A 25599-nucleotide genomic window follows, 5' to 3' on the forward strand; every position below is an offset into this window, starting at 1 on the left:
CCGCTCCGGCCAGCAGGAGGCGGTAGCGCCCCGCATACGCCGAGCCGGGCCGCGGGCGCCGCTCTAGCCGGGCAGGGGCGAGCGAGACGGGGTCGCCATGGCGACGGAAGGCGGCGTCATGGCGGAGCGGCGGCCGTCCGAGGGGAGCGGAGACGGGACGGGCCGCGCCGTCGCCTCCCCGCGTCCCTCCGCCCAGCCTCTCCCGGTGGAGAACCAGCCGTACGACGAGAGCCTGGAGCTGCCGGAGACCGAGGAGGCGGCGGGGAGCGTGAACCGCCCGCGGGGCTCCCGCCGGCCGGGGCCGCCGTGGTCGGGAGGCGGCGGGCCGGGAGCGCGGCCCAGCGGCGCGGGAGAGCGCAGCAACGACGGGGAGGGCGGTGGCAGCAAGGTAAGGGGGCGCGGGGCCGCGAGGGGCGAGCGGGGCGGGGCGGCACGGTAAGGCCGCGTCCCTCCGGCCCTGAAGGAAACGGCGGCCCGGCCGGGACCCTCCGCCGCCAGCGAGGACGACGACGACGACGATGACGACGACGACGATGACGACGATGATGAGGACTCCTCCGAGAGCGACTCAGAGGACGACTCGGAGGAGCGCGGGGCTCCGCTGGAGGGGTGAGCAGCGGGGGGAGCCGGGAGCCCGTGGTTAAAAGGGCTCAACAGCATTGTGCACCGCAGGAAGCCTCTTTCAGCGAGAGCCGTCCTGCTTCTGCTTCCTTCACGGCTTTGGGACACAGCTGGATCGGTGTTCGTGCCTTTGTTCTTGTACAAAAACCAATACGAAGTAACATCAGCATGAATTTCTCTTCCTCTCTTCAGTGACTACAACCTAGCAGACTACGACTACCTGCCAGTATCCCCTGAAATTAAGGAACTCTTTGAATATATAAGGAGGTGAGTTGAAGGAGTTTTCGCCTTCCCTAGGTTCTCCTTTGTCTCAAGGGTAAGTCTGGCAGGAAATGGCAGTCGCCCCCTGTGTAATACTGTTGTTTTTCTCTCTCCAGGTACACTCCGAAAACGATAGAGATTGAGCACAAACTGCAGCCTTTTATTCCAGACTTCATTCCTGCTGTTGGAGACATTGATGCCTTCCTAAAGGTACGATATTTTCAGATATCCCCATACCTGCTGCCACACAGGCTGAAACAGAAGGTGGCTTTGGTATGAGCCTGGCAGGCAGGCTGTACAGCCAAGACTGCAGCCACATTGTTCTTGTGGCAGTGAGGTGCCCTTGCCCTGTGCTGTAGAAGATACTGTTGTAGACACCTAGGAGATCACATGTAGCAACACTGTGACCTGGCTGGTCACTTTGGTAACATCCCACATAGCACATACATAATTTGGTGCAAGGGCTGCCTGTTTCTTTGTCCAACACATGTGTTTCAGGTATTGCTGTGCTAGCAGCTCATATTTTCTGCTCTTTCAAAGCAGCATGCTTGCAAATTCCTTCTGAATCGAGTCTGAATTTCTAACAACAGGGAGGCACTGTATGGAATAGTTCCAGCATCCCCTGCTACTCCCATTGAGGATTCCTTCTGTGTTTTACCTGCAGGTCCCACGCCCAGATGGCAAGCCTGATAACCTCGGTCTGCTGGTCTTAGATGAGCCATCAACGAAGCAGTCGGATCCCACAGTACTCTCTCTTTGGCTAACGGAGAATTCCAAACAGCACAACATTACAGTGAGTCATGGAGAGAGAGAAGGCATTTACTGCACTCTGGCTAGAAGGAAGACATTGCAGTTTACTCTTTGAGGGACTATAGCAACACAACACAACTGATAACTTGGCTTTAAAAGCAGAAAAATAACCCTTTTTGACCTATAGCTTTAAACTGAAATGTGTCTAAGCCCTGCCTCAGGCAAGCTTCAGTACAGCCTTAGGATCTTTCGATTTCCTTTAGGTGAGGCTTTGCTTTTTTTTTTTTTCAAATTCTCCTTACCTGGTTTTGTTTCCCACTTTCTGTTCTGTCTGAAGAAATCTCCTGAAATAAGTGCTACTACAAAAGAGAAACCACATGGTTCATCAGCAATGAACGCAGGGTTTAAAGAAAAAAAAAACACCACAAAGTGCTTCCAGGTTTATATTTTTGTTTCTAGCAGCAGATAAAAGTGAAAAGTGTGGAGAATGCAGAGAGGAACCCCAAGGCCATTGACAGCTGGATTGAAAGTATCAGTGAACTACACCGCTGCAAACCGCCTGCCACTGTCCACTACAGCCGGTGAGTCATTATGTCAGCAGAACATCAGGTCAGGGGGTGGCAAAGTCCAGGAGCACCAAGTTGATCAGAATGTCTCTGAGAGGGAGAAGACATGCTGAGTTTCAGGGTAGTTGTACCATGTATGTGTGCAGGACACTGTTTCCCTCTTTGCACTTCTCTTTCCCTTTGTGCTTCAGAACTCCTTTGACAGTTAGCATATGCAGCATCCAACATCTTGCAGTCAGTGACTCTATAAAAACAAAATCTGGACAAGTCAGAGGAGTCAAGACTTATTCTTTACCACGTCCTGGTTTGAGTCTCAGCAGTCATGGCACACCCTTCTGCCCAGACTTCAAATTCACAACAACTCAGCCTCCCTCCAAAGGAAGTGATGGTTCTAGCACATTTCTTTAGTCATATTAGCGCAATGTTAGTCACATTAGCACAGATTTATAACTTAGTCCTGTTTTAATGAATAAAAATACCCAAAATGATACTCTGCAGACATACAGATCTCTCTCAGTGGGTTAGAATGGTCTGTCCCATTCACAGCAGTGGCAGTAGGAAGCCATTTCAGCTCCTTGCCTGCAATCCTAAAGTTTCTGGTTTTCTTTCTTCCTTTATAGGCCCATGCCTGACATAGAGACCCTCATGCAGGAGTGGTCACCAGAATTTGAGGAGCTCTTGGGAAAGGTATGGCATCCAAGTGTCTGGCAGTTAGTTCCAGGCACAGCATTAAAAATGATCCCACTTGAAATCTGGATTTCTCTTCCTCTTTGACCAGTTTGATTGCACCCTGCTCAGTTCAGATTTGTTCTTCACTTATCATTTCCTTCTGACCAGACAATGGGAGCAGCCTAAAGTCTGAATGCTTGGCTGCTTCCCAGGTAGCCTCTGTTCTCAGCTCAAGATTAGTGCATGCTCTCAGGCCTTCGCTATACAAGAGCAAAACTGACAACTCCTTCTTTTCCAGGTGGGCCTCCCAACTGCAGAAATGAACTGTGACTTGGCTGAATACGTTGACATGATATGTGGTAAGCAGGAAAGATCCCTCACTTAAAGATTATCTGATTGTCCCTAGCACAGAAACTGCCAACAAAAGGAAATGTTCAGCTCTGAGAGACACTGAGGTTTCTCAGGCTGGTCCAAAGAGGGTGTTTCGACTAACTGTCGCTAACTGTTGCTATTCATCTTCATGGGCTTGGGTTCTGTCTGCTCTGCTCAGCAGGTTGATGATAGTGAGCAGTCAACTCGTCTAAGAGCTTAGGTAGGAAAAAACAAAACAACTCAGTCCTTGTGGGTACACTTGGTCCTTTTGGATATTCAGGACAGTCCCAACTCCAGTCTTGCATACCGTTCACTGCTGAAGACACAAGTGTACTGCTTGTGTACAAGCAGTACATTGCTATTAATAAAGTGTCACTGTTATTAATAAAGGAGACTTTCAGGTGCAGATTCAGACCTAAGTAGTCAAAACCATTCTCTGTTGTCTTCAGTAGGAAATGAACTCTTGTGGCAAAGACGCATGCAGTCATAGATGAGCAAAGGGCCAAGTAATTGGAGGCAGTGAGTAGTTCAGGGCTGACCCACAGCACTCCATACAGAGCGGAGTAGTCCTATACACTTCTGCTTTTCTTTGTAGCAATTCTGGACATCCCTGTGTACAAGAGCTGGATCCAGCCTCTGCACGTCCTTTTTTCACTCTACTCAGAGTTCAAGAACTCCCAGGTAAGCAACCCCAGACAGGCACAGGTCACTCCGCTGGAAGCATTACAAAGGACATCCTATCCTTAAATTTGGCCTTGCTGTGCTCTCTGTGTTTGTGAAGAGCTAGTAAACAGTAAACTATCATAAAAAGTGTCCACAGAACATTTTCTAAGGTTCTCATTTCCCTTGTATCTCGAAAGCCCAGGATTGATATTGCAATATTACACAAGGAGCCTCTGACTTACTGCAAGCCTGGCATTGTTTAGCAAACCAGCATGAGTCCAGATGCTTTTTCCCACTAAAGTCATGGTGACTGTGCTGAGCACAGACAGAACATGGACAAAGGGAGGCTTGCTGCTGAGCACACAGCTCATGTGGTGGGGAAGTGACTTGGATTTACAGGTACACATGTACTCTCATCAATGGGTCTGATCTTTGCACTAATGCATTCTTTCTCATGCAGCATTTCAAGCCTCTGGCTGAAGGGAAGAAGGCTAGGAGCCCTCCATCCAACACGCTTCCACATTCAGCAGAAGCAGAAGTATTAAGCTTTACTTGAAGCTTCACTTTAAAACCTCATCTCTCAGATCAGCATTTGCTGCTGGACATAGATATTTGACCAGAGCAACCTGTGAAGCAACGCACAGCATTTGAAAAGCCTCCCTTAGATAGATACTGATGAGTTATTCTCCACTTGTAAGTAGAACTCTACTCTTCACATTTATAGCAGACGCTGCCTAATAGCTCCACTTTGACTCATCCCCAGGGAATAAAGCATTAAACTCACTTTTCCAAATGACAGACTCCATGTGGCACTGATGCTGCAGAGCAGAGTCTCACAGAGTGTGTGCTACAGCATGTAGGAATAAATTCCATGTTTTGACACAAAACTCTCATCTGCCCAGTGTGTTCCAAGGTCTGATATACTCTGGGGGTTTTAGGTCTCCTCTGCCCTTTGTTATAGAGCCCCTTTTTCTATTCTCTACACCCTTTGCTACTGCAAACAGCATCACTGTTTTCCATCCCATGTACAGAAAGAGTTGGTGAAAGCTGGTAGGAGTGCTCATCTGTGCTTAGGGAAAACACGGAGGAGACCACAATACACAGCATCTCTAAGGAAAGCGTTTAGAACTCACAGTATATGAAAATGGACCTTGCCTATTTCTTATGTTCCATTTCTGCCACCTAAAGGCAGAAAAGAGCATGAACGGTTGCCAAAAGAAAATAACCACTGCTAAGTGAAAACACACCCATCTTTCATCTAAAGATTTCAAAGCCTTACAAGAGCAGAACATCAGTTACTAGAGCAAGGATTTCAGGGAGATCCGAATGACTCTGCCATTGCAAAGACAAATTCATTTTGTTTTGCAACACAGTTCTGTCCTGCAGCAAGAGGTGAGGTGAGTTCATCCTTCGTCGTCATCACCATGACTAAGAGCTGTTCGGGTTCACTTGCACGACACCTACCTCTTTCATTATAAGTTTGCTTCTTTCTGAAGCATCGTATGCCAGCCATTGTCAGCAGAGATCCGAGATGCAATTACCCAGTGGCTTGTCTCAGCATAGCAAATTAGGTATTCCTGTTTACTCTGAAAATGTGAGACAGTCTGGATAGCAACGTCACAAGGCCATTTCAGCGCCTGCGTGGATGCAAGCTTGTACAAGTATGCACATCTGAAATGCACCATAATTTCAACTTTTCACTAAGAGCACCTCTGCATCAGAGCACCAGTTCCCATGAGAGGCACTGAATGGAAGAAATGCTGCACACATTCTGCACTAGTTCTGAATAGGAGTACTTTTTAAATTACTGGACATCCATTAAGCTCAAGGCCTACTCACAATTCTAATCGGACACTGAAAGTGCGTGCAGGGAAAAGAGCCATGCTTGCTTTCCACAGCAGTGCAAATTTATCCCACCGTCTCCTGATTCCTACATATTTAAAATAGTATTAATAGGGAAAATCTTTGTGACAAAGGATTTCTCAGGCAAGTTAACAGTTGGCAAAACAGCAACACTGAAAGGGAAAGACAGACAAAAACCTAACCCAGCAAATGCTCTTAAAGTGGGTGTGTGCACTAAGGAGACATGTAGCAACAAGGGATGAAGGAAGCTACAGAGCATTCATCCTGCATCCAAAGGTATAAAAGGAGCTGCACCCACTGGCAGCATAACCTGAAAGTTTACATGGAGAGAGGTTGGCAGAGCTGCCTATCATAAATCAGTCGGAAAGGAACTGCTTTAAATACAGTTATTCACTTGGAACTTCCCGATGGTGATGGCCATTTATCTAAAAACATGGCATAAGTACATTTAGAGAGGGAAAAAATGCCCATGGCAAAGGTCCAGCATGCTATTTTTCCTAACGAGGAGGGGAAACAAGACAAGAAGTGCAAACCAGTCCTTCCTAAGGAGCAGGGCTGCTCTAAGTATGGCCGACCTAAGCTGTGTTTTGACCTCATCTCCTTCCCCACGTGGCCACTGAAGACTTACCCAAACGCTTATACTATTATGTCCTCCTCCTCATTCCATACTTCCTCAATGCTTGACATTTCTCTCTTTCTTAACTAAATGGTACAGAATAGGTTACATCACTCCAACTATGGAAGATGATGAAAACCAAATATGCCCCAGCTGGGAAATATTTTTTCCAACCCAGGTTTTGCAGGGCTGTAAGCTGAACAGTTCTGCCCACAGCTGTGAGAATCAAGTGGTACCAACCGAAGAAGTACTTACAGATCCTAGAAAGCCTTATTTACAATTTCTCCACTTGCTCTGCATGCTGAAACTTGCCTTGCCATGTGTTTGCAGGAGAACACAACCGGTGGCATTCTCAGTGAGTCCAAACTCAAAATCGTGCATGAGACAGGACGGCAATGCAGCTGTGAGTGGACAGCTGGTTTCCAGCTTGGGCTAATTTTAGTAATGTTTGTAGAATAAGGCTCATGAGACGTATGTGAATTTGCAATGCTGAAGTGTTTGCATAAAATATCAGGTACCTGTTGAATTTGGAAGCATAAGAACCACAAGATTCCCAGGTAAATACAAAGCCTTGGAGACAGTTCCTTGCAGGGGCCACATTCCAAGGTTTCTATTGCTGGTTATGCAAAACTGCTTCTCTTTTCCTGACTACAGGAATATGTTTTGGTCCCTTCTGTGTCATAAAACCAGTCTTCACTGTTAATGTAATAGCATGGTGGAAACAAGCATGAAAACTGTCCAATATACGGATCAGAGTATGGAAGAGAATAAGAAGATGAGAAATCTCCAGTATGATTTACAACCCAATAAATACAATGATTCATCACAGCAACTTCCTGTTTGCAGTCAGCCAAATTTTCCCACCTGTACAAGCGTTGATCAGTTCTCTAATGATGCTTCATCCCTCTGATTAGAACACTGATGTTCAGAGAAGAACATACTGCTTCTTGTCATTAAGGAAGGCAGGAGCAGATCCTAGCTCCAGCTTGTCCTAGGCTCACACAACCTACAAGGCAAACCGGGTGAGACAGAAGGGCAATACTTATTGAGGCAGAGCAGAATATGTCCTTAGTTAAGAATAATTGTTATTCTTTGTGGCTGTCTCATTGTTAGAGAGGTAAATAATCTTCCAACCCCTGAAATATCCTTTAACTGATCACTTCCCTGGGGCAAGCTGGTTATAGTCCACTACAGGACTGGAACAATGGCTCATTACATGTCCTTAAGCTCGGAACAACAGCTACAGAGCCCCATGGATTTCACAGGAATAAGAGATCTGCCTTGCTCTGCTAGCTGAGACCATGGGCAGCCCAGCAAAGAAACGGGTCTGTTAGCCATGCTTCCCACCTGTGCAATCATGTTTTATGATGCAGTAATGCCACCATATTGGTACCTGACTCCATGCTCATTGTACAAACACCACATCTAGTTTTGAGTGCTGCCTGAATAATTCTGCCAATGTTCCTAAGTCTGGAATTGCAACAGCACAGAGGAAATGGGACAAAAGAGTTGTGCAAGTCTGTAGAGAGAAGCCAGTACCCAATTTAAACGATAGCTGTCTGTAACACAGTTCTCATAACTTGGTGCAGAAATTCTGTCTGCTTCCTGGCCAGGCACATACAGCGTGATTCTGCTTAGGAGTAAAGCTGGAGTGCTCTCCAAGACACAGCTAAGGGAACTGCTGCCTCAGATGAGGTCTGCAGCCTTCCAAACAGACTACTTGAGGGACGTACCTGTTTCAGCTGAAGTGTCATTGCCCTCAAGTAGCTGTGTGAACTGCAAGGTATTTCCCAGGGACACAAGAGCAGAGTTTAAACCTGGCACTGAGGTCTCCTTGTGATGAGGAAATGGACTTCCTGCAAGAGGAGGATTCGTCCAAATAGATTCTTAATGTGAGTTTCAATAGTTGTGCCCATCACATATTTAAGCATCCCTCCTTGCCAAAAATGAAACAGGCAAATCCTCACAGACAGAAACACCAAAATCCTTAATGGGGCACATTCTGTGATTCCATGATGCAGCACTTCTCTCTCTCCATAGGCTCAAGGCTACACAGAGGGTGGGGGGTGCATTTCCTTAGCTGGATTTTTGTCCTTAAGGGAAAACTATTTTGGCTTTTTGAAGGCTGTCAGTTCCTCTTTTGCAGATTTGGAAAACTGCTTTGTTTTTTTTTTTGTTTCTGACAAAGGAATCAACAAAACATTTGCTTCTGGATCCAGTGCTGGTCTGCACAATCCAATCTATTAGTCCGTTTGGAGGTCTCTTTCCCCACCCATGCTATTTGCAGTAAACCAAATAGATTTTCATGGTTCCTGCCTAAGAATAAGCACTTTTCTATTCGTGCTCGGTCTCTTCTTGGGAAAATCCATTTCTTCATCAGCTGCTGCTGCAGATCGTTGGGAAAGAGGGTGGGACCTTCACGCTGACGTCCTTTGGGCCGTGCCTGACTATAAAAGAGCGAGGCAGCACTGCAGCCAAGAAACTCTCACAGGCACTTTGCAGGGACTGCCTTTATTCTGCAGCCACTACAATTCGCTGTGCGGGACAGAAGAGGGAGTTGGGCCTAACCACGATGGAGAATTAAATACAACTGTCATGTTCTCAATGTGAAACTGGATACGTTTTTCTTTTGCAGCTCAGTAAGGTTTTATTCCTGCCCTTCCTTTCTCATCTCTCTTCTACGCACGCAGAGGTAATGCTGCAAACGGTCTGCATGAGCCCTGAACTACTGGTCAACCAAAACATCACTGAAAATGAAAGCTGTGGCTACAGTCCAGGCCAGGGATCTCCTCAGCCTGGGGAAACTGCCAGTCCCAAAAGGCATTTTCAACAAAGCCCATCGCTGCCAGACTCTGGATTAACTGAACTTAATGTTGCAAGCCCTGAGATCTACCCAGCTCCTCCACACAAACCTCCGGCGATGTCTGCTCCCACTGGTAAGACCAAACCTTTATTGACATTTTCTGTTTTATGCTGCTTTTGCGAAGTGAAGAGGTACACACACCGACTTGTAACTCTGTTTGTGCCAGCAGCACTGAGCTTCTGTGGCTGCAACGTCAAACAAAGGCGCATGGCGTGCTCCTGCTCACACCTTGTTGTTATTTGGCTGTGCTCTGCCATGCTGAAGGCAGAAATTGTTCTGCTTCCTGAAGGGCAGCTCAGTGCTCCATTATTTCTGCCTATCTCCAACGTTCTGCTGCTCATTCACAATCTGAATTGCAAGTTTGGTTGTGAATTTAATGGCAATCTAATATAGAGATGACCTTTGAGTTGGTAATCTTACAAAATCGTGTGAAAGTGTGCTTGGTCAATTGTTGCTGAGCTCTTCACTTTCAAGGATACAACCATGCATGTAATGTAACCCACTATCTAACATTTTTACTGAGGAATAGCTTGAAAGATAATAACATGCCTGCAATTGTGCCTTTTCATATTGCTTTTCACAGAGTCCTTTGAAAGAGAATCACAGAACCACAGAACAGCTCAGGTTGGAGGGGAGCTCAAAGCCCACCCCCGGCCATGGGCAGGGCTGCCCCCCACCAGCTCAGGCTGCCCAGGGCCCCATCCCACCTGGCCTTGAGTGCCTGCAGGGATGGGGCACCCACAGCTCTCTGGGCAGCAGTGCCAGCGCCTCACCGCCCTCTGACAAAAGGATTGCTTCCTCACATTTAACCAACATGTCCCCTCTTGTAACTTAAAGCCATTCCTTCTTGTCCTGTCACTATCAGACTGTAAAAAGTTGGTCCTTTTCCTTCATGGAAGCTCCCTTCAAGTACAAGAAGGAAACACCCTACAAAGACTAAATCATTCTTCTTCAAAACATCAGCCTAACATAGGAATCAGTCCCATTTCTAGAGCAGTCTGAGAAATAACCTACACCTTAGAAGTCCCAGCACTCAGTGACAGGCACGCACAAACAGCACAGCTCTCAGCACCAAGCATTCAGCACATCCTCAGCACACACTGCTCACTCCTTGGGACAAAGGGGTGTCAGCTCTCATTGCCTGGAGCAGGGCACAGAAACAACATCACACAGCTAGAAACCACCTCTCATGCAGCTGCACTCCTACCAGCACTACTGCTCCGGGGAGGTGCATCATGCATGCCTGCTGGGCTCTGCTGCAGCCTCATGCTGACCCCAGCGTGTGTCCTTCAGTCTGCTCATGTCATGTGTTAACTAGTGGGATGCTGCTGAGACAATGCAGTCAAACAGTCATTTCATGATGATGATAGCTGTTACTGACTGCGTGTTATGGGAAGACTGATCATCTTCAAGGGGAGAGGGGTGAGGGATGTGGTGTTATATAAAAGGTGTTTCAAAAGCAGTGGATTTAGCTCCTAATCTGGGCAAGTCTTTCTAGTTTGGGGATTCAAGTGTAAGATGCAAGAAGACCTAGCAAACAATTACAGAGCAGCCTGTTTTGACAATGGCAAACTTGTTTGGACAATTATGTATGTTCTCAAATAAGTATTTCATTTCAGTACAGAAAACCCTTGCTTCCCTTTGCATCCCACTGCCCTGACCTCTCAATACACCAAGAGCCACTGCAGAAAGACTTGGCATCACCATCTCAATTCTGAAACAATTCTATTCCTTGTTTTTTTTATCAATGTCAATAAAATAAACTGCAGGACAGGAAACTGCACCAAAATATTTACTGCAGCAGAGTGCTGTAGCCCAAGAAGCGATGTGTTACAGTAATTGGTGAGCAGGAAGCGTCTTAATAAAAGGCCAGAGCTAAGGAAGACGTGGGGTGGTGTGGAAACTTCCCACAAGTGATGATGAACACCAGAATCACAGCTCGCAGGGTGACCTCATCCTCCCACTGCCCTCTAACAGCTCAGAGAATTCTGTTCCTTTAAGCATCGTGTGGTGACTCTTCCAGACTCCGCTCTGAGCTCGGATCCCCCTCCTCGGAGGCGTTACATGGGCGTGAGGGTGAAGATGCCGGTGCGGGAGCTGCTGAGGAAGGTCCGGCTTTCCAGGGGGTTGGAGCCAGCTGCCAGCCAGGTAAGGGCTGTGGGAGGGCAGCCCTCGGAGCTGGGGCAGCAAGAAGCCATCCGTGATCTGAATAATGCCCTGCAGTCGATCCAAAGATGGCCTGAAGAAACAACAGCCCTTTGGCTCTAGCAACCCAGGCTTCCAAAAAGGCTGTGCCCCCGTCCTTGTGTGGCTGCTGCGAATTGCCCGCTTGTGGAAATTCATTCATGTGCAGCCTCTGCTGTGCAAAGTACACAGTGCAAAATCCAATCCTCCTAGCTTAGGTCACACAGTTTGCCACTGTTTCGCTTTCTCACATGCAAGCATCTTAAACGTAGTTTTGTTTTTATTATTATTATTATTTTTCTCTCCGCAGGAAGCCTCATTAGTGAAGGCGGCAAGCAAAGGATCCTCAGGAAAAACAGGTCGGGATGCTCCTCTCAGTGACACCACCTCCCTTTCGCATAGGGGCATCAGTGTTGAGTACCAAAGGGCCCCACGCCATCCCTAGGGCCCCTCCAATGGCAGGAGCAGGGCAGCCATGCACCTTCACCGTGGATGTGTTATCTGAGACAGAATACTTCTGTGTTCACCCCCCCCCCCCCCCCCCCCCAAACTCAAGATGGCTTTTTTCTTCCTTTCTTTCCAACAGAAAAGAGAAGAGTTCACCCTTATACAGAGAAGCAGCTTAGACAGGTATGCATAACACCTTCAGCGCCGCGCTGCCAGCCTCCCCAGGCGCATTTCCCATATATCACCCAGCAAGAACAGGACACTTCATGTCTGATTTCCCTCCCCCATCTTCCGCCCTCCCCACTTTTGTTGCTGTTTCAGAGCAAGCAGAGCATCGGGCAAACGCTAAAAGGCTTAGAGGACCTGGATATCCTGGTGGAGGTGCTGCAGGAAGACCTGAACAAAAGCCAGCTGAAGAAGGAATCTCTGTGTGCTGAGCCTGATGGCTTTTGGCAGGGCTTCCCTGCAGAGCTGCAGGCCCCTTGGTGGGGAGCTGGAGGAAGCAAGCAGGCAACTGGCAGCGTGCAGGAAAGCTTCACCAAACTGCATTCTCACTGTTGCTTTACACACTGCAGCCCAGCATTGCAGAAAGAGGTAGAGAGCTCCTTTTGTGATGGTCAGAAAGACACGCACGAGCCCGATTCACCAGGAATGTTCTCAAGGACAAGGGAGAAAGAGAGCAGCTGGTGGATGCAGGGCGTGGGTAGCAGCACCCAGAAGGACTGCTGGGCACCCCCTGCACAGAGCACATCTCCCTGCTTCGGCCCACCAGGAGCCCATCCAGAGCCATTTGTGGAGGCTGTCAGCGACTCTTTGGGTTCCAAGGGATGCTCAAGGCTCACCTCGATTGCTTTCACGCAGCAGGATCTCTCTGCCATCTCTTTCTTCCAGTTCCAGCTACACAGGGAGGAAAGCTTGCTGAGGAATATTCCAGCAGACAAACTGCTTGCACCTGATGAAAATGGCAACAGGTCTCCAGCTTTTTTCCTATAGAAATACAATGATTTCTATTTCCTGGGGCTGTAACTTCAACTGCTAGTTTAGGGCATGCCTGTAACAAAGGTCTTCAAGCTCCATGGCAAGTTCAGATGTGCTCCAGTACCCCTCTTTTTAGACCAAATCAACATTCCATTAGTAACATTATAAATACTTCATGTCTGTGGTCGTATTGCTAGACTACAATTGCCATAGGACAAATTCAGTGGGAGCAATATTCAAGGCTGAATTGTAAATGTAAGCTCACTGGGAAATGAAATCAAGCAAAGCGAGTCATTGCTGCAGAAAAAGATTTACAAAAGAGATCTTATCCACGCTGCACTCTAAGGAAAATTACTTTTGGGTTCCATGCAGGTCAGCTAGTTTGAAGACATTGGGATCACATTCTCACATGTGAATAAAACTAATTACAATTAAGAAATTAAGACTGTATTTAAGTAAATGTCATGAGCTAACAATTGCAGCAAACACACATTCACAAAGCACGTAAGCACCAGATGACAAGGTCAAAAGGATGTACAAAGGCAAGAACACACACCAAAAACACCAACCCTGAGGTGTAGTTATCATGCTCTGGGATAAGAGAAAGAAAAAATGAAAGGAAAAATATCATCAATCACCGCATCAGTATTTCCTCCAGGCGGAAAGAAAGGCTCACCCAAATTAACAAGAATGCCAGTATGAGATTCAGGAGAAACATCCTATTTCGAGCAGTTCACTGAGACTGAATGCATGGAAGAACTGGAGTTAATACTCCGGTATTCAGTCCTACATAGGACTGAATTACGGTTTGGAAATGCTTCTTTTGAGTGCAGGAAAGAGGTTTTCCTTCTCTGGGTTTTCCTCTGCTTTTTCCGTGTACTAAAGGATGCTGGTGGAAAAAAAAAAGGAGGAAATCAGGTTTGGTTGGTGGCTCAAAGGAAGGGTGTAGCAGCTCCTGGATGGGGGAGGAATGGGGTAATAGTGAGAAGGGAGGACCGAGAAATCCTGGCAAACAATAAATTCAAACACAGCTGGAAAATCAGCAACTCCTTTATTAATGTAGAGACTAATTAAATTAAATGCTTAAATGTCTCAAGCTTTTGGTGTTTGTGACCCCCTAGCATTTTGTGCTTTGAAATCTCTGTTACTTTTGAGTAATTTAACCATTATTTTACCTTCTGCTTGTTTAAAACATGTTCTGTTCCAGGCTGCTGCACAAGGCTGTTGCTCAGGGAAGAAGAGCTCTGACTTACGCCCTTGCACGGAGATTTGCATCCCTAAATAAAATTGACGAGAAGGATGCAGAGAAACGGGTAGGATGTTGACTTGCCAAGAGTCATTTCCTATGGCACGCAGATGCCTTCCAAACCCTGATAAACACCAAGCATCCTTTTGGGCAAGGAGTGGCTGCTATCCTTGAGTAAAGAGGCAAACAGAAAGAGGGAGGCAGTGCTCTGAGCAGAGCAAGTCGGAGCACAGCTGGGCAGAGAACCCAACGTCCCCACTCCCCATCTCGTTCTCTAACAAGCACTGTGAAACAGAAGAATGGCTTTAAAGCAACAATGAGTTTCTCTCCTTCTTCTCTCCTCAGACAGCACTACATCTTGCTGCAGAAAAGAACCAGCACCTGATGGTCAGCGACCTTATATCCCTGGGGGCAAACGTCAACGAGCAGGACGGGCTGGGGAAAACCCCACTGCACCTGTGTGCAGAGAATGGGTACCTGCGGGTGTTGGAGGTGCGTTCATCATTGCTGCTGTGCAGTGGGATGAGCAAAGACAGAGCAAAAGGCAGATGCGTGCTCTTTGGTTTAAAATAGACAAGGGTTTTATGAAACCTGGAAGTTACCTTTGGCCTGCTGTGGCTAACGTGGGATAAAGTAAGGGTATCTGGGCCCAAATCAGGATTTATCATCTCAAAATCTTCTTGATTTCAGGTTTTGAAAAACTGCAAAGACAGCGGTGTGTGTGTAGCAGTGAACCTGGCGGACCATTGCGGTAAGAGGAAATGCTTCACCGTTTGGATGCTTTGTGTCAGAAGCTTCAAACAACAGATTTTACCTGGGCCAAAGGATGTTCACTTTGGCATTCGAACAGTCAGCGCAGTGTGGGGTGGTTCCTGCAGTGCAGATGGATGTGTCTGACGGCTCCGTGGTTTCTGTTCAGGTTTAACACCACTGCACTGTGCTGCTCTTGCCCACACCATCTTAGCCATGGAATCTCGAAGAACCGACAGTGCCAGCGACATGGGGAGGTTTCTCAAACTACGCAAGGACCAAATTCTGGAGGGCATAAACTGCTTATTGCACATGGGAGGAAAACCAGAGCTGCAGGTGAGAATCAGCAGCAGGCTGTTCACTGTGACCTTATGTTTCCCTGTTTGGTTGCAATCACAGGTCTCGCTGCAATTTGCAGGTCCTACATTCGTGTCAAACTACCGCTCCCTATTTAAAAATTGAGGAGAACACCGAGCTGATGTGTTTGCTCCAGGCTCATAAACCCAACGGACAGGACATTCTTCAAGAGGTAACATACAGCCCCTGTTATGCAGCTTCTGACCTCATACCCAAGAACCCAGATTAACACAAGCCCTGCAGTGAGTGCAGGAGATGCTCCCAGCCCTGCCTCAATTGGCAGTGGGCAGAGAATCCCCTCTTCAGGAGAAAGGCCCCATAGAATCTCTTACTGCAAATGTTGCTCCAAATGCTGCCAATGTCTCCTTACCTTCAGCAGTTTCTTAGAAGACAAAGAGCTGAATCGTATCCTTTCCTCCAACCCTAAGCACACTCACTCTGCACCAACACTGTCAAAAGCCCATGGCAGGTCCCAAAATATCCAGACGGTCCCATGGGTATCTGTGGCTCTTGCTGTGTTTGGTACAGGACTCAAAGCACCGGCACTGAGAAGTGAAAGCTTGTGTGCTTAACAGAGGGCTCCGTTTCAAAATCCTGTTCAGCTGAAATAATACAATACCCAGCACAGATTTCAGTATTCTTGTCCAAGATTAAACAAATTTTCAGTGCTTGAAAGTAACAACGGCCCTTTTGCCTTCTTCAGTGTTCTTTGACTGTCAGATGTGAGCTCTCACTTACACATATATACAGAAACTGGTAACGTGAGATTTGAACTAGGAATACGGACTTAAAGCCACATTTCAGGTCCTTTAGGGAATCATAGAATCACCAAGGTTAGAAAAGACCTCTAAGTTCATCCAGTCTGTGCTCTGTAAGAGATAATTCACAACAGAAGCAGTGAAAATAATTTCAACTCAGCTCTTTGACTGAACTGATAACTCTGCCACCCCTTCCTTTCTTATGGCAAGGAGCAGAACCTAGGTTTGGGATGTCAAAACCAGAGCATGGTCTTAACACAGACTTCTGCTGGAGATTCACTGTTCTGCTTTTCTCATCCACACAGAGCAGCGGTGTGCTGGAAGCTCCAGGAGTGCCGTGTCCCTCACCACCAGACAACTTCCCTGAACTTCTGTCCGTCTCACCTTTGGACTTCGTCGACATCATTCTTAAAGGTATCTTCTGTGAGAGAATGATTTTTCCTAGTCAGCATCTCATTAATACAAGAGCTGTAATGTAGTGTCAAGCTCTGGTTCAACCTCTGCTCTGCTGTATAACCATAATTCATGAGCTTCACGGGAACTGATGGAAAAGATGCCCAGTGATTTACAACAGGCTTTGGATTAAGTCCAGAGTTCTGCACAGAATCTCTTTAGCTTGCAAAACCAAGTAGAAAATAGGGCAGTGAGTATTTGGCATGAGAAAGAAGATGTCACATGTAAACTGAATATGTGTAAACATGAATATGTGTAAACATGAATATGCCTTCATTTATTACCTTCCAGGGAAATGCTGATAAGACTCATTATCTGCATCTCGTGATCCGTGTGCTGCAGCTGTTGCTGAAGAATAGGCCAAGAACAGACAGTAAAAGTCTTCAAAAGTATTACAGCTTGAACTGACTGTTGAAAATATCTCCTCAGTACCCAGCATTAAAGTGCAAACTGCTCGGGGGAAATCCTCAAGCCAGCTTTCAACAGAATTAGGCACTCAGCGTTAGATGCTCCAGTCAATGAGAGCTGAGCGCTAGCACTGCTTTTTGGAGCTCCACTGGGACTGTAGGCGTTCTACTTTCCCAACATCTGAATTTTCTGCATGCAGCTGCCATTGGTTAAGAGGAAAACCTTCGATTTTAGCCCTTGAGAGCCCGGCCCTGAAGGTACTGATGTAAGGTCAGTCTCTGCAGTCTGAATTCAATGGCACTGGAAAACGGTAATAAAAAAATCCCCCCCCTCCAAAAAAAAGACCAAAAACCAAAGCCCAACTGAGCAGATGTTTTCAACGAAAGTCGAGCTGATTATCTGTGCAATCAGAATTTGCCACCAGTAATGGACTTGAGGTGAAGTCTGGGATGTAAAACATTTTGAATCGGTTCATTTGTGATGATAACAGAGGAATACAGCGTTATAAAATGTAGGTCTGTAAGAATACTTCCCAACAGTAAGCTGTTATTGCCTAACATACTTTCAACTGCCAGACACTGAAGTATTCAATATGATTCTGAGAAATTAGATAATTAATGTTAAAAAAAAAACCTCTCTTCCCAGATGTAATATCATCTAATCTTAATTTCTGATTGTGAATTAGCTGGTTTCTATGAAACTTCCCTGTTTGCTACGTATGGAGCAATCTACATTTTCCTAGCTACAAAATGATTGATCCAGCAATCGACTCACAAATGTACCTCCCATTAAAGTCAATGGGGAGATTTTTCAGTGTCACATTGCAGGATCCATCACTGAGTACTCAGCATGCTTGGGGAACTGATCTTTAATGATCTCTCTGAATTTTCTTGTCAAAAGGTTTCTTTTGTTTCTTCTTGGATATCCTTAAGTGTTAAGCTCCAAGAGCTACGTTGCACACCATGAAGCAAGTTTTACTGAAAAGTGACAGTGTTTAAGTTAACTCCAGTGGGATTTTGGTCCTATCTTATGTTCTTCACGTTCTGAACTGCTGATCGGGATTGCATTCATTTATGTTCATATTCCTGGGTCTGAATGAGACCTACATCAAGATTCTTACGCGTATGTTGCTGTTCACAGAATGGGTTGTGAAGCACTGGAACACTCATCCACCTCCTCCCATAGGTGTTCTACATGTTTTACTCCTATCCCCTTTTGGGTTTCACATGGAAATACAAAGATTTTCCTCTTGTGCTTTGAGGTGAAAATCCCCTCTATTATCCCTCTATTACCACTCATTCCTCCTTCGTGTTGGCATTATAACTCACATCTGAGCTCACAGCCCTTTCTCATGTGAAGGGTATTAATGAGGATCTTCTAAGTGGTTTGGCTTCCATCGGTGGGATTTAAGGATGAGATCCAACACCCACTGAAACTGAAGACCCTTTATGTTAAGTGAAAGCTAAGAGATGCTGCATCACAAACAAAATGAAGAACGAAGCTGTACAGTGAACATAGAAGAGCATCAATAAGCATTTTAAGTGAAAAAATAATGATTATTTTTATGGGATATCTTTAAAAAGTGTAGAAATCTACTGTATAAGAATTCAGCTTTAATCAAGGAGGACAGGAGCCTTAACCTATCATTTATTCAACATATGCTAAACTGAACTCGCCTATGAAATATATTCTATGAGTTATATCTTAATTGCATTACCATTAGTAGGTGTGCTTTATGTTGCTTCATTGTTCCTTCCTGTCAATAAATACATGATTTCATGCTGAATGTAGCTTTCTGACTTTTATGACACGCTCACAGCAGAAGTGGTGGTCATGGAAAGCCCAGATTAGGAGGAAGTAAGAAGTTGGTGAGTGTGTGAGGGTGGGCAGAAGGGCAAAGAGAGCTGACAGCACCCAAAGGGCTCTGCAAGCACTCCATTCTCCCTACTGCCAGCACGGCTGATGCTGCAATGGTACAACAGACAGCTGTTCTCAATAGCTGGGCTGAAAGGGGAGACATAATTATTATCAGTGGAAGTTCTGGGGCTGAGGCTTTCCACCCAGTGTGTGCAATGGATGTCATGACTGGGAAGCGTCAGCAATTCGGGGCTGTCTCAAAGGAAAGGACACCACTCTGAATTAGCACAACACAAGCCTGCCCACAGGTCTCATCAGACAGTCCCAGCTCAAACTTGCTCAGTAGCAGTGGTTACAGGATGCTAACAGCCACCCCGAGCCGCAGTGACGTTACAGCTGGGCTCAGAACTGCCCGGCCCTGGGTCCCGTCCATGAGCCACAGCCGCAGGCAGCAGCGTGGGACCCAGCGCCGTGCTGTGCCACAGAGCATCACAGGGAGCAGGCTGCATGCAGCAGGCGTCCTCCAGCTAATGAATCCCCAGCCAGCTCCCCGTGCTCCCCCAGGCTGCAGTCACTGCCTTTGAACTGCGGCACAGGGCATACTTAGAGAAATGCTTGGCTTCTTCACCTCGCTTCTCACCCTGGGTTACAAAATGAGTGTCATGCACTGGCTCACATGGTTATTTTGGTTCCCTGCTCCTTTGAAGATACGCGAGCACCGTCATGCATAATTATTTTGAAGTGCAGCGTAAGAGTTTCGCCACCGAATTAGTAACAATTCAGCACAGGAATACAGAAATAGGTAACTAGATCAGATCCCAGCAGCTCTCCAGTATGTTCCAGATGAGGAAAGGATAAATGAGAGATCTGCTGCAGACTGGCTGGAAGAAGGACCTATTAAGGATAGAAGCTCTCACTGCACACATTTACCACCAGTGATAAATGCAAGGCCACAGTCCCTGCATTTAGAAGTGAATGACAGAGCAACCACAGTCATTTAAGGAGATGCAGGATCCTATAGTAATTCACATCACTTCTCAGGGCTGCCAGCTCGAAGCCTCTCCATTCAGGGCTGGGTGAAAAAGGTATCTGAGCCAGAGCCCTACAAGCTCAAGTTATCCCGAAAACAGATTGCAAGTTGCAGCAATGTCTTTGCTAAAACAGCCTGAGGCCAGGCAACAGGAACTCCATCCTCCCTGTTACCTCAGCAGTGCTCTGGCTGCATGTTAGACCCTTCTCAGTGCCTTAAGGTTGAGCAGGGAAACACAGCACGATCACAGAAGTATGAAAGGTGAGCAGGTTAGAGAGGATGTTTTCTGAACACAAAATTGCACGCAAATCAGATGGAAGCTCTCTGTACATGGAAATAGCAGAAAGAACAAAAATGGAGAGCGGAGAAGGGATCCTGGCCCAGGTTTTCAGCAGCACAGAATTCTGCATCCAGCAAGACAGCCTGTTACAGACTGCAGCTCTGGGGGTGCAGATGGCTCCTCTGGGAGCTGCTGTCAGTAGCTGTAGATGGCATGAAGGTTTTTGTGTCCTGCTCTCCCACCAGTTACACCAAAGGGGACAACAGCACTAAGTTTCGCAGAAGGGAATCCCAGCTAAGGAAAGAGTTGGGAGGAGAGGGATGGAAGGCACTGAAGAAAGCCCTCCACAGCTCCCCGAGAATATGGACATACATATGCTATTCGAGAAGAAGCACTGGCACTTCCTCTTCACCACTCTGCATCCCAATTCCCACAGCTCCGCATCCCTCCACGTGATGACAGGGATGAGTTGCAAGCAGAGCTGGAGGAGCCAAGTTTCGGAGCCAAGCAGGAGGGAGAGGCTGAGCTCTTGGCTGATTCAGATTCTTTTAGAACAGTCTCACCCATCGAGTTTTATTCTTCCTGCTCTGTTTGCGGCTGGAGAAACTTGGAAACAAAATGATTCAGTTCAAAACAAGAGTTGTTCCGCAGCTGCACCGATGAAACAGACAGAGATGAAACAGACGCAGAGGAGGAAGAATCAGCAACTGCAGCATGTGGTGTCCAAGGCAGCCTGACAAGGAGTCACAGTGGGAAGAGGTGGGAAGAGGAAGGTCAGGGCATTGGCTCGTGATCAGCCCAGAAGCAAGAAACCCCTCCTGTCCCACCGGCAGGGCTGGGGCGCCGGGCTCCCTGCTCCACGAGGAGCCACAGGGAGCGGTGCTCTCAGCTTCCCGCCTTTTCCCCATCCTTCACCCCACACGGCTTCCACGAGGAGGAAGACGTTTCAAATGAGGTTATCAGGAAAATCTTTTCCTGAAGGAAGAAGATGAGGGTAAGGGGGGTTCTTAGTCAGCCCCATACAATGCCCCACACAAACACCCTGCTTCTCCAGGTCTGCAGGCTACAATATACATATTTTTTTGTCATCTGTTTTGAAGCCGCTTCACCCACGAGAAGTCTGTCTGTCCCAGCTCTTACTTATCTCCATTTGTCATCTCTATCCATCATCACTGGCCCAATAAGTTTACAGAAGTCTCGTGTTTTGGAACACAACAAGATCCCCAAAGACAAATATTGAACTCTGTGTGGTGTAACAGATACATGCAGAAATCATAATACCATCACCTGAGGCTTGCTGTGTAAGCCAGAATAAATACTCCCACTGCATCTAAAGGAAAACATACAGCATGGGCTGATACAAAAACATTAGTGACAGATCTAAACGTTAAGATTCATTGGGTTCTGCTTCATTTTAAGTAAAGCCCTCTAAAGCCCTTTGCTGCTGAAGAAGTCCATTTTTGAACCCTTCACCTTTACTTACAGAAGGCGATTCATATAAGCTGCTTACCAACAGCACGGAAGCACACAGCAACCCGCCCTGAAGGCCAAACAAACTCCATCCTCACGAACACTGAGGCTTAGCAGGGCATGTCACTGTCTGCAAAGTACAGCCCCCTCCAACTTCAGCTCCCATCATCCTCACCAGGCTTTTCTGGATCTCATTCTCCCCATCCCATACAACTCCTCCACAGCACGGGACCAAGAGGTGTGTGTACAGTGCTGCCATGAAATCACATTTCAATTCAGCAAGAGAAAAACTCTGGGAAATGCTAGGAACACACATTATTTTGCTATGAATCTAAATAGTTTTTCAGTTTCTGATTTCATTTTGTAACGTTCCAGGTGTGCATGTTTCGACTCCTAGATAACACGGCCTTTCAATTTCACTGGAATCATTACTCACACACAAAGGCAATCTCTTTTCCGATAGAAGACAAGATAAGCTTCTGCAGAACCCAGCAGTCCTTGTTGTTTGCAGCCAAGGAGTTTATTTGCTGATATGACGCACGTTCACTGCTGGAGTCCATCCTGATGGTATTTATGTACATTACGGAGGTCACCTTAATACTGGATTTCTATTTTACGTGTTCATAGTGAGCTATTTCCAACAGCATAATGTTGTCATACAAAAGCCTCAGCTGCATTCTCTTACAGTGAAATGGAGCTTTGGTTTTTAAATCCCCAGGGAAACCAAAGCTAAGCTGCACTGTGTTCCATACACTCCACTGTAGCCCATCTCCTCATCCAGAAACAGAGCTCAGTTGCAAAGGCATTAATTTACGTCCTGCAAGGTTTCAACACTGCTGTTGCAGAAAGCATATCTATATCCATATGACTGAAAACTAAAAATCCCCTAAAAGTACAGCTTCTAGTCTGCATTGTCCCTGGGACCTGAAAAAATCTGCACTCATTTACTTGAATTAATAATTCAGGATTATCTCAAAATAAACAGCCTTTAGGTGTTTTGTTTTCCAGCACAGTGATTGAGTTCCAAGTGCCAGAAGCCTCACATTCATCTGATTCCCCAAAAGGAATGAATTAGAACAGTGGTAAATGTTGAGGAACAGGGAGAAATAAATCAGGAAAGCCGGGGAAAGAGGAAGGTATATTCATAACAATCTTGTATTTGTTTGGTCACTTTCACCACTGTAATTTAATGGGTGTTGTTTCTGTGATGATGACAAATAGCCCTGAGAAACTCCAGGTTACGCTGTCAAGTGTTTGTGTTTTGTACAGAAAAACACTCCTTCCTCTTTGCAGGATAAGGTACATTCTAGAAATATAAGTATATATAAAAACCAACAGCACAACCACAAAACACACAAGGGGACAACACACACACTGCGTTGCAAAGCAAGGTCTCCTCCGATGGGGAAGAATATGAACTTCACCCTCCTCTCCCAATTCAGCCAGCTGTGAAACTGAAAGGGAGCACCCCAAATATCTGCTTGCCATAACGTCCTCAGCCTGTAGCGACATGGAGCTGCTCAAGGAAAGCTGCAGTTCTGAGAGCAGCCATCTTCCAAGTGTCACTCAGGGGTAATGGCATGGAGAACCCTGGCTTTGTCCCAAGGTACATTTGTGAAAGGTCAGCCTTTCACTGGAAGGTTTTAAAAGTATTTCAGCTTTTGCTTAATCTTTTCTTAAGAAAGTCCGTCCGACTGTAAACAAAGCATTATCTAAAGGTACCTAAAGGCCTTCTTTGGCAGAATCAAAGGCTACGGTGAGCATTACCTGCAGAATAATGTCTATACTGAAAAATAATAACACGGTACAGCTTTGGAGTTGGTTGGTCAAATATTTGCAGAAGAATACACACCGCTCGTGTGTGTGTGAACACATTTCCTTCATTTAGAAAACCCTCATTCGATTTTAGGGAGAAAAAAAGATGAAAATGTTGCTGGTCTGCATTGCTACGTGTATTAAAAATGCATCAGTGCCTCTTAATTCAGACAGTATGTCATTAAAATAACAGCCAATCCTCAAACCCCACTGACCAGAAAGAAAAACAGCAAAGTATAACGTTCTGTTTGTAATGTGGATCTTCCACACACTGGAAACACCAGTGGTTATGTTCTACAAGGAGAAAATAGCACTCCTAACCCAAATAATTACACGATCTTCAAACAAACAAACAACAACAAAACCCACAAAAAGTCCAACACCTGATTTGTTCACCAGGGATGCTTTCACTCCCATATCAGATAGGAACACTTCAGTCTCTTCAGTCAATACTTGAGAAGGTGTGAAACCTTTTTCTGTCTTCAATAATATGCTGCTTTTTGACACTATTCACACAATAACCTGCTTGGGTTTTTTTTCTATCTCTTTTCAAAAATTAAAGGGAAAACAAGGAGTTGCACTTGGCCTCTCCCTCTTTTCTGTGCCCTTTTGCTGGACTGAAAAGTTAAATAACAACTAAAAGTTACCTGCCTCTGTCACCATGTCAGGCAGGGCTTTGCGGATGACTCAGGCTCCAGCTATTCTTGCCCTTGATTACAGTCACGAAACATTTTATGGGGATGTTCAACTCCAATCTCTGCCAGGTAAACGACAACCTGACATACAGAGCAACACTGTGTATCCGTTCTGTGGAAAAGGGAAGTTGTACATCTGCTAACAACAGCAGCAATCTTTAACCTAAGACTTAACAGAGAAAAAGCTCTGCAAGTCATTTCCTTATTCCAGACCCATCACCACTGAACACAGGTTTGTACAGCACAGCAATCAAATAAATAAAATCTTTCCTGTATGAAGGAAAGCTGCTAACTTCTTGTGCTCCTTGCCTACGAGACCTGATGTACAAGGGAGGCTCTGGTGCCATTTCCTCGCCCCACACACGCTGCATTCCCACAGCTGAGCTCTGTCTGGGAACCCTCTCCAACCCGACTTTCCCTGGAGAATATTCCAGCAACAGAACTTTGAGATTTACAATGGAACCCAGAGATACGAAGAAGCTGGTTGAAATATAGAAGAACTGTTGAAAGGAAGGAGTTGAACGCTTAACCACATAACTATTAATTGCTTTATTTAGAGTATGTTGGCAGCTGAGAACAGAGCAATCAGCTTAAGCAGTTATTCTTCTCCACTCCCTCTTTTCCTCTCCTTCTGCTCACACACTGACTGGCAGCAAGGCACTGGCCTGCGAGGTAAGAGATACTGGGGAAAAACAAAAGGAAGGAGAAGACAACAAAATAGCTCTGTTTTATTTGGCAAGTACCAGAACTCACTGGGTGTGCTCTGTGACTAAGCACCAAGCAAAGCCCTGCAGGGACAGAATAAGCAGCAGCAAAGCCAGTTCCTGCATTCCAGTCTGCTTTGGGCAGGACCCATGCACAGGGTTTCTCCAATGGGGCAGCTCCAGGCATGCTCAGAGACAGAGCTCAGTGCCTGGGGAATGCCAACTCCAACAAGGATGTGAGCTCGGCCACCCCCAGCACTGGGCAGCCACAGAGTGAAAACACTCTGGACTGCGATCTCAGCTCATATTCCAGATGAATCCCACTCTAAGAACCAAAATTCTTCAGTGGATGCTCTATCGCACACCCTCCTGTGAAGCACAACGTTTGCTAGGTACACCGCACAGAAAGGCTGTGTGTATTTTTATACTGTGTATAAACAAGTGAATACCAACTGACCCTCTCACTGGAAAATCAGACAGCAAATTCAACACGCTGTGGCAGCCCATTCGGTGCACAATTCAGACGCAGTCCGAACAGCTCTCTCTGGGAGCTCCGCGCCCCTTTGATCCCACACTGCCCCATCAGGGCCACCACTGGTGCCTAGGGCCGCGCCCAGGCGGCTTGTGGGGATCTCCATGGGCATTTCCTAAGCCTATGTGGAATTAAAAGTCACAGCGCCGCTATTCTGTAGCACACCACGCTGCGGATCAGGGGAAGCTCCGGGCCTGCGAGAGAGCCCCAGGGCCGAACCTCCCAGCTGGAAGCGATCCCCCCGGGGCCGGAAGGCGTCCGCCTGCGTGCAGCCTCCTGGTTCCGCTCTTTCCCGCGCCTCGTCTGCCCTGGAGGACCTGCGGGTATGGCTGCGCGTAGCGCGCCTGCGCAGCAGCCAATCCATTCCTCCAGAGCAGACGAGATGCGGTGG

General features: G+C 46.6%; 2 protein-coding genes and 1 long non-coding RNA gene across 3 annotated transcripts; 2 read left to right on the forward strand and 1 right to left on the reverse strand.

Moving 5' to 3' along the window:
• Positions 1-83: 83 nt before the first annotated feature.
• On the forward strand, positions 84-4789 carry IFT46 (intraflagellar transport 46). Its single transcript, XM_417918.8, has 10 exons — positions 84-388; positions 464-609; positions 814-888; positions 999-1092; positions 1547-1675; positions 2092-2213; positions 2819-2885; positions 3166-3226; positions 3835-3920; positions 4363-4789. Exons 1-10 carry the CDS (start codon positions 98-100, stop codon positions 4456-4458), a joined length of 1167 nt encoding a protein of 388 aa, XP_417918.6. The 5' UTR covers positions 84-97; the 3' UTR covers positions 4459-4789.
• Positions 4790-8859: 4070 nt separating this feature from the next.
• LOC428250 (NF-kappa-B inhibitor zeta-like) lies at positions 8860-18611 on the forward strand. The gene is made up of 12 exons (XM_425809.7): positions 8860-9317; positions 11268-11392; positions 11739-11787; positions 12015-12058; positions 12197-12846; positions 14061-14166; positions 14445-14591; positions 14790-14850; positions 15019-15185; positions 15268-15378; positions 16270-16378; positions 16709-18611. Exons 1-12 carry the CDS (start codon positions 9077-9079, stop codon positions 16717-16719), a joined length of 1821 nt encoding a protein of 606 aa, XP_425809.4. The 5' UTR covers positions 8860-9076; the 3' UTR covers positions 16720-18611.
• A 5895-nt stretch (positions 18612-24506) lies between these two features.
• On the reverse strand, positions 24507-25451 carry LOC121107530. Its single transcript, XR_005841768.2, has 2 exons — positions 25134-25451; positions 24507-24654 (listed from the first exon to the last, which is right to left on the reverse strand). It is a non-coding gene; the product is annotated as an uncharacterized LOC121107530 (long non-coding RNA).
• Positions 25452-25599: the final 148 nt, after the last annotated feature.

This window comes from Gallus gallus, chromosome 24 (genome assembly GCF_016699485.2).
Source record: "Gallus gallus isolate bGalGal1 chromosome 24, bGalGal1.mat.broiler.GRCg7b, whole genome shotgun sequence".
Lineage (NCBI taxonomy): Eukaryota > Metazoa > Chordata > Aves > Galliformes > Phasianidae > Gallus > Gallus gallus.

Coding starts and splice junctions, on each gene's coding strand:
- LOC428250 (XM_425809.7), top strand. CDS start 9,077: ATGCTGCAAACGGTCTGCATGAGCCCTGAACTACTGGTCAACCAAAAC. Junction 11,788..12,014: donor AGGATCCTCAGGAAAAACAG/GTCGGGATGCTC, acceptor TCTTTCCAACAG/AAAAGAGAAGAGTTCACCCT. Junction 15,379..16,269: donor GACAGGACATTCTTCAAGAG/GTAACATACAGC, acceptor TCATCCACACAG/AGCAGCGGTGTGCTGGAAGC.
- IFT46 (XM_417918.8), top strand. CDS start 98: ATGGCGACGGAAGGCGGCGTCATGGCGGAGCGGCGGCCGTCCGAGGGG. Junction 389..463: donor GGGAGGGCGGTGGCAGCAAG/GTAAGGGGGCGC, acceptor CCGGCCCTGAAG/GAAACGGCGGCCCGGCCGGG. Junction 1,676..2,091: donor CCAAACAGCACAACATTACA/GTGAGTCATGGA, acceptor TTTTGTTTCTAG/CAGCAGATAAAAGTGAAAAG.